The 9,136-nt window shown below is 42.1% G+C and overlaps 1 protein-coding gene across 1 annotated transcript; it reads right to left on the bottom strand.

Moving 5' to 3' along the window:
* Positions 1 to 5,913: 5,913 nt before the first annotated feature.
* On the bottom strand, positions 5,914 to 7,161 carry LOC147751677 (protein SSUH2 homolog). The gene has a single exon (XM_086933912.1). The coding sequence runs from the start codon at positions 7,159 to 7,161 to the stop codon at positions 5,914 to 5,916; it is 1,248 nt and encodes a 415-aa protein (XP_086790038.1).
* Positions 7,162 to 9,136: the final 1,975 nt, after the last annotated feature.

Here is a 9,136-nt window from a genome sequence, read left to right as displayed (position 1 = left end):
TTTGGTTTGGCAAGTGCAGCTTCTGTATTTCAGCGTCTAATGAAAGAATTACTAATGGAATGCAAGGGTGCCATAGCCTTCCAAGACGACATTTTGATTTTTGGGCAAGATTGCATTGAACATGATAAGAACTTATTTTCTGTTTTGGAGAAAATCAAATCTAAGGGACTCACATTAAAGTTCACTAAATGTAAGTTTAGGCAGGATAAAGTAGAGTACCTTGGCCATGAAATTTCGAGCAATGGCATCAAACCAAAAGTAAATCATGTTCAGAGTATTGTGAATGCATCTGCACCTCAATCTAAAGAGCAACTCCTTTCCTTTTTGGGCCTCACCGAATTCTATGGCAAGTTTGTAAAAAACTACTCAGACATTGTACATCCTTTGAGGATTTTACTGAAAAAGAATGCAAAGTTTGAATGGAAAAAAGAACAACAAGATTCTTTTGAAATTCTGAAACACAAAATAGTAGAGGCCCCATTTTTGAAACCGTATTCCGTAGGTAAGGAATGTATCGTCTATGTTGACGCTAGCAATGTAGGTTTAGGCGCTGTATTAATGCAAAAAGACAAATCTGGTGAGTTTGTAGTATCATATGCCTCTAGAGCTTTACGTGATGCTGAAAAAAATTACTCAACCATTGAGAGGGAACTACTAGCTTGTACTTGGGCATCCCAGCATTTTAGACAATTCTTGTGGGGAACTAAATTCTCTCTAAGAACTGATCACAAACCACTGATCACCATGTTATCTGCTGGTGGTGGTAGGGTACTTACCGCTCGCTTAGCAAGGTTAGCGGCCAAGCTACAAGAATATCGTTGTGAGGTCGTGTATGTTCCAGGACGTCTGAACGTCCATGCAGACTGTATGTCACGTTTTCCTGCAACTGTAACTGTTGGTAAAAATGTTGATTGCGATGTTGCATTTTCACTTGCTGATGTCAACGTAATCTTGAATCAAGAAGGTTCTTTCTGTTTTTCTGAGAAAGACTGGTTTGAAGCTATGATGAATGACCATGTCTTAATTCAGGTCAAGGACTTCTTGATTAAAGGTTGGCCTGAAGAGAGGAAACTCTCTGGTGAGTTGGCATCCTTCTACAAAGTTAAGGATGATTTGATGTTGTCACAAGACATTATTGTTAGATCTGATAAAATTGTTCCTCCTTTGAAACTAAGAGAGACTATTTGCAAATTAGCACACGAGGGACACATGGGAATGTCTACTACTAAAAGGAGGATCAGAGAACATTACTGGTGGCCTGGTGTCGATGCCATGGTGGATAATTGGGTCAGGAATTGTTCTCCCTGCTCTCTGAGCGACAAGTCTGTTAAGAGTGTATCTGTTGACACAACTCCCATTGAATATGCCAATGGCCCTTGGCGTAGATTAGCCATTGATATCATTGGACCTTTTAGCTACCAGTCGGGAAAAGAGTTGTTTGCATTAGTTCTTATTGATTACTTCTCTAAATGGCCTGAATTGAAGATTGTTGAGAGAACTTCTTCAGAATATGTCATTGAATTTCTTGATGAAATTTTTGCTAGAGAAGGTCTACCTGAAGAACTTGTTTCGGACAATGGCCCACAATTCATTAGTAAGGAGTTTGAAGATTTCCTAAGTAATTGTGGTGTCAAACACAAGAGAACTTCAAATTACTTTCCACAGGCAAATGGCCAAGTTGAAAGGTTCAACAGGGTCATTAAGGAATCTTGCCAGTTGGCTGTGAAAAGTGGCTTGAAGTGGAGAAGAGCGCTTCAAGCGACCTTGTTGACCTATCGCTTATCTCCCAATACGGTGACTGGTTTGTCTCCTTTTGAACTATTACGTGGTAGGAAACCAGGTTCTAGGCTTTTACCTTGGTGGCTAAGAAGTAACTCTTCTTACGAAGTAGATTTTAAGGAATTGAAGGATAAAATTGGCAAGTACCAAGAAAGAATGATCCAACATTCTGAAAAAAGAAAGTACAATTCTTGTAGTATCAAAATTGGTGACCTTGTTCGAGTAAAGTCTGGTGGACTTCCACACAGGAGGGTATGTAAATGGTCTGATCCTGTCAAGGTCATTGAGATTTTTAGCAAAGCTGTCAGGGTGGAAGGAGGTAAAATATGGAACTTGAGGCGAATCTCTTTATGCAAGACCAGTACTACACTTGTTCCTCCCACTCAAAAATCTATTGTTACTGAGAAGTTCCACTTAGACCATAGCTCAAATGGGTTTCCTGGAACACATGAGGTATATGACAATTTAGAGAATAAATTTGTAAATAGTTCTAATCTAGGGACTCATTCTGACATTTTACCTAGTTCTTCTGTAGAAATTGATAATTCTTCGCTGAATGCTGACTTTGAGGAGACTTCCTTAAGACGTAGTGAGCGTGTCAAATGTGTTCCTTCCAAGTTCAAGGATTATGTTAGATCTTAAGTATTAACCAATATTGCTCATATGTTACTTTTATTGTTTTTTTTTTTCCTTTTGTTTTTCTTTTCATTTTTTTTTTTAAAAGGGGGGAGGTGTGTGGTATTCCATGACCTATGTCATTTGGAATTATCATATGTCATTTGGAACTACTCTATGTTTCTCAGAATGTTTTGCCTTGACTTCTACTGGATTGCTGTGGAGCTGAAGCTGTTAAGACCTATCTCCATACCTGTGGTTGTTAAGCTGTTCCTCTGGAATAAACCTTCTTGGAACCTACATCTGTGTATTTGGATTTACTACACTTACCCTAAAGACCCCATTCCAGACCTCACGACTTGTGTAACTACCTTTTGTCCATCTACTTACGAGGTCCAAAAATTGGTCAACAAGAACTGGAAAATCCTCAACACTGGGAAATTTGACTGGCCAAAACCACGTTTCGCAAATAGAAGATCCAAAAACTTACGAGACACGTTGGTCCATACCCGACCACGTATAACACACAGTCAAGAACCCATCAGGAACGCCGCAATGGCCCCGGTGAGTGGTCACTATCCATGTGGCAGTTGTACAGTCTGTCAATTCACCACCCATACAAAACAGCTTCAACTATCAGAAACAATAAACTGGACCCAAAAACAACATACTAACTGCAACTCTTCTTGCGTCATCTACTTGGTTATGTGTCCATGCAAAAAACTTTACATAGGCATGACGTGCCGTAAAATCAAAATCAGAATAGGGGAACACCGCAGTAACATCCGCCTGAAGAAAAACACCACGAAACTGTGTGCCCACTTTCTAGAGAAAGGACATTCCTGTGACGACATAAGATGGACTGTCATCGAAATGTTATCTGAAAAAACCCACAATACAGAAAGAATCCTGTACAAAAAAGAGCAACGGTGGGTGGACCGGTTGAAGACCAACATCACCGGGATGAATGATAATGTCCCCTGGCACCAATTTGCAGTTCATTAAAAAGACCCTGTATTGAATAGTTGCTTTACCTTCCTCAGATTAGAGGTCTGCACACTACGTTAGTGTACACACACACGCCAGATCCTATCATTCAGGCTTTCTATACAACTACTCAATAAAGTTTGTTGAAAAAAACGCAGTCTTAAACCCTCCCCCGGACGCTGTCCTGACGTCCGGGGGCAGAGTCAGCACAAGCGGCGTAGGAAAGCAGACACGCGGGTAATGGCGCAGCGCGCACCTCGCTCGGAATTTCCAATTCCTTCTCCGAGTAGGTAAGAGATCTCTGAAAAATTCTTACCTGTTCCCTACAGCTCTGAACCTCCCCGATGCAAGCTAGAATCTCCACATTAGGGGGTAAGTGCCTCTTCAAGAACGCATGCTTGAGCGCGCTATTTTACCGCATTAGAGTCAGCAAACACCGCTTTCTTAAACAGAGCGTCTCTCATCAACAACGCTAACTCTCTCGTTGAATCTGTCCCCCTTGAGTTTATAGTGGTGATAGACTCTTAAACACGCATGATGGGTTATATTCCATCACGCATACCGTGACACAACTAAGCATTGATTGGCGCTGTAACATACATCTTTACAGCATGTGTAACCGCTCTCAACTCACCCCTCTTTCCTCTACTCCACCAGGGAATGCTCCTAATGTTTAGAAATGAAATTTAATTCGCTTAGCTTAAATTAAGCTCTGTGTTGCTAGTTAAGACTAATGCTTACTAGTGTGCCTCTCTCATTTAAGCAACATGATATAAATGTTTCATTACCTTGCACAACATGTCTGTTTGTATTGTTTTTTGCAGGCTCTTAAAACTCGAGTGGTTTAATTTGACCCTCGCCGTTTCCCTTTGAACTCCACATATTAAGTGTGAGTAGAACTTTTTTGTTTGTTTGTCATTTTTGTCCTGACGAAAGCCCTGTAGACTCCTTTGAGCCAGAGGGGGCTGAAACATGTCGACACTCTTGTAACTGAATACTTCTGGATCCCATAATTCGATCCAGGACAAGTACCCACTGGTTTTAATATAAGACCTACACTATTTCATTAAAGTTCTAAAAGGTGCTGATCTTATTTTTAACATTTTTTTGACTTTCCTTTTGCACAATATTTTTTCTCTCTGGCCACTGCAATCCAGACCAGAGGAGCCTCTGGTTGAGGCAGGCACCTACACTACCTATGGTACCCAATGATAACTGCCAACGAACCACAATGTAGGGGCGGAGGAACGATATATACCGCTACACCTATTCACATTGGGTCTTTTGAGGGTACCATAGTTTTTCCAACCAATGGTCTGGATCTGTTACAAATGATACACTTTAGAAATTGCAATAGCATACGTTTGTATTAAATGTGTTACTGTTTTAGTATTGAATGTGTTCAATACAACTGGCACATCCCTTATTTGGCGACGGACCTGCTGATTCATAAAATTAATTTAAAAAAGAAAGACTTGGTGCATTGCATTTACAGAAAGACTACATAAGGTACCTTACCTTAATTTTTTTATGTTATTTTTAAAATATACAAGAATGAATGTGTGAATAACATGTATTCATATACTTGTGAAAATGTACTGCTAATTACCCCACATATTACATCACTCATGACATCTATGACAACATTGATAATTTCACTGCAACATTTGCAGGGAAATTATTGATAAGAAAAGTGTGCATGGTGTGGGCATGACTTATAGTTACCTTAGGGCATGAGTATTAGTTACTTGAGATAACTTTAATTATAACTGCTGAATTTCTATGGTTTTGTGCGTATAAAATGTGAGCCTAACTATAACGTCCCTGTAACCTTTCGTTTTTTAGGGGATTTCTATGGGTTTTTTTTAATTCTATTTCCAAACTATAGTGTTCTATAATCTTTCGTTTTTTCAATGAATTTCTACATTTTTTATGTGGTTTCCCTAACTACAACGTCTCTATAACCTTTATTTTTTTGAGTGAATATACATATACATATCTTTAGATATATCTATAGGCAGGCAGACAGGCAGTCAGTCAGGCAGGCAGGCAGGCAGGCAGGCAGGCTGACAGACAGACAGACAGACAGACAGACTCTTCACGGTTGCTTGTTGCATGTGAGACCCTTGTGTGTCAGTTTTAAAAATTGGTTCTGGAGACGCCAAATATCACATTCTTACCATTCCGTAGTGAGTTGTCTGAATGGTGTAAATCCATTCTTCAATACCCATGTGGGTAGAACGCCACACAGTATCTGTATTTGCGTGCTATGATGTTACCACTTAGATTACCGCACGAATTGTAATGAGCGCATAGGAATTTCTGCTCTGAACTGTTGAACCTCTGTACTACATAATCTATCCAGGAAAACAAACGGAATCGCTCTAAACAGCAATCTGATCGTTTCTACTTACATTGTTTCTTAAAGCATCCACAAAAACTGCAACTTTGTGTTGACCGGAAATCTATCTTTATTCATTCACTGAAGGAACCACATGGTACCTATGTTGCCATCCTTTGTACCGAATAGTGTTAAAAACATAGCGGAAAGCAAGCGGTTCTGTTCCGAGGATATTCGGTACAGTGAACCGACTCTTCAATTCCATACAGGAAGAAATGCCCAACGTGTGCTCTCCACCGGAAGTAGACAGTCGTGAACGGAACGGCCTTCAGATTGTGCCTTTGTCGTAGAATGCGGCAGTCAGGTCTTGCAATGCATTTGCCAATCCTGACGAACATACGGGAAACCCGGTTAATGTCCACTTCACAAAACGTTGTGATAGGGTTGACGGTTTTATCGTTGTAGTCTAGAAGGACTTCCCCTGTTGCTGTTGTCACTAAGTGTCGCGGAACCTCCAGTCTTGTTGATATGTGCTCGTGCACGGTGCTCTTGAATTCGGCCTTTAGCTCCTGGAAGAAGCAGGTGACGCCTCGCCCGTTGCAGCACGTGCAGAATATTTTGGCCTCCCCCTTGCATCGCATGCAGATAACGAGCTGCTTCCCGTGGCACACCAAACACGGTATTCCAAAACGAGTGGTGCCCCCGCCCTGGCAAGCGAAGCACCTCACGCGGCCGGATGCGTGGCACTCCCTGCAGGCCACCCACTTGGTCCCATGGCACTCGACGCACGTCTTGATCTGGTCGGTATGGGGTATGCGCACCTTTTTGACCTCATTCGTGAACATGTGCGTGGGAGCTGTCGGTATATCCCATAGGCTCATGTGCCACCCTTTGAGCGGCTTGTCGAGGATGCAGTCTTCGTAGGGCTCCTGTTGGAGGTATACAGAGCGTGTTTCCGAGAAGGTCTCCAGCCTGTAGATGTACACAATGACCGAGTTCACGCAAGTGAAGGTCATTTGCCTGGCTGCAGCCTTTCGCAGCGATGGCTTGTTGGACACCCACTTCACCAGCGCTTCCCTTATCTGCTGCTCTGACAAAAAAGTATAGCGGACGGGGAGAATGATCTCGCGGGGCGCCTTGTTTCCCTTCTCACATTTACATTTTTTGGCCGTCGATCCCGACTGTGATGCGGATGAGGACGATAGAGACGGGTCTGAGGTTGATTGCAATGGTTGTCCGCGTCGGTCGTCCAAGATGCACGCCTGGGTTCCCAGGCCTGTTAACAGTATGTCAATATGTTCCGGTGCTTCGTGGGGGACCCTGTTCTTGTTCTTCAGTGCTGGGGAAGGAACCTTTACAGGGATGGGTAAAGGTGATGAGTTTTCCTTCCGTTTCCATTTCACGGTCGTGCTGGCCTGTCTCTTTGTGCATCCCTCCATCAGAACTTGGAACTCGGTGTGACCCTCGCATTCCAGTGATGTCACAAGTTTGGCATTAGCAATTATGCCATATACTCTGTTCCATTTTCACATGACGGCGATGGTTACTGGCAGCAAATCCATTCCTTTTAAAGAAGATGCGGGTAGTGGAAAGATTCAAATTGTGTTTTAGACACATACTTTTGAACAATTGTGCTGCATGGAAGGAAGAAAATGATAAAATACTATTTTGTAAAAAAAATTGCAGTTATAAATGCGTGGTCCGAGGGAATTACAGCACTTTACAAGACGAGGTGCATAGTAATGTGGGCACGGTAATTTCACATGTAAATTTACCATTACCATACTGTGAATCTGCCCCACTGCTGTGCAAATACAAGTAAAACCCCACAGCATGGCAACAGGCCTGAGTTAGTTCACTGTGAAAAGTAATGTTAAATGCCATAGGTCTGATCAATTTATTATGAAAAGTTGCAACAAAGGCCATGGTCTCACCTATTTAGTGTGACAAGCATATGTCAAAGCAACACAATTTCATGGGAGAATTGTTATTGTGCTGTGTTATAGGCTGCAGGCAGATGTTTTGCTTAATGACATTTCATTTATTACTGTGGTTGGCAAGGACTTTGGTGTTGGTCACCTTCTCTGGGGTTGAAGATTCATGTGCATTCTGATAATACCTTTGGGCCATTTTGAGAGCGTTTACATATAGTTTTGCAAACAGTAATTTTGTATATATTCATTTTAGGTCTGTATGCCTGATGGTTGCCATCATATGGCCAATACAGTACAGTAGTGAAAATAACGAAAAGCCAATGATAAAGGGTACAGTTTTTATTGCTCATTGGAAAAAGTTATGCCAGATGTGAAATGTTAGATCTCCTTATTATGGAAAGTTAGGACTAAGGCAGTAGACCATGCATATCAATCAATCAATCAATCAGGGGTTTGAAGTTTGCTACTCACCCATGAGGGTTTCATGGCGCTGGGAGTAGGAGCGGGGGGGGATGCAGCTTCTGTGCAGCCGTAGAGCCAAATCTTGAGCCTCTTCCTGAAGGTGTGCAAAGTAGGGGAGCGTCTGATGTTGACTGGGAGCTCGTTCCGGGCTTTTGCCATGATGTAGGAGAAGGCTCTTCCACCCGCTCTGGTTCTTAGGATGCGCTGGGTTTTTGCCAGGGCAAGGTCGGCAAAGTGGAGGTTCCTTTTGGGTACAGGAAGAAGACTCTTTCGTTGAGGTATTTGGGTCCGATGTTTTAAAACATTTTTTTAAAATTATTTCTTTATTGGCATTTAAGGAACTTACAATCTTTAATTTACATACATCGTGCATCAGTAAGCAAGTATTACAAGGACTGGAACAATCCACATACAGTGTTAAACAACATTATAGTATGCAAGTATCCTTTCCGTTACGCCAACTTGTGTTTTATATCTAGGATAATTATATAAGTACCCAACAACCCAGATCCCACCCCCACCCATCCTCAAATTACCAACAACTTTTCAGCATCACCTTCCCTTTTACAGTGCCCAGAGTTCTTTAGGGTCTTGGCCCTCACTACATAGCTACCACACTTTCTAATGAGATATATTGCGTCATTGTCCGTACTGAGGGGGAGTGTGTATACGGGGTGTTATCAGCGATTTGGGTCCGATGTTGTGGAGGGATTTGTAGGCATAGGTTATGTTATGTTATGTTATGTAAAAGCTTTTGTAAAGCGCAGCTAACACCTGATGGTTTCTTGGCGCTGTGAGCAGGGGGGAGCATATAGCAACAAACAGGGGGGACTCAGTTGTGAGCTTTGCAAAACAGATAGGTTTTGAGAAGAGACCTAAAATGGGTGTAAGAAACCGTAAGCCTAAATTCTGAGGGGAGTGCGTTCCAGAAGGAAGGGGCAAGGAAAGAAAATCTGAGCCCTCCGTGTTTCTTGCGTTTAAAGACGGGAGTCTTGAGTAGGGCTAAGTGAGAGGAGCG

This window comes from Lissotriton vulgaris, chromosome 1_1, assembly GCF_964263255.1.
Source record: "Lissotriton vulgaris chromosome 1_1, aLisVul1.2, whole genome shotgun sequence".
In the NCBI taxonomy this organism is placed as follows: domain Eukaryota; kingdom Metazoa; phylum Chordata; class Amphibia; order Caudata; family Salamandridae; genus Lissotriton; species Lissotriton vulgaris.
This window is presented reverse-complemented; position numbering and strand designations above follow the sequence as displayed.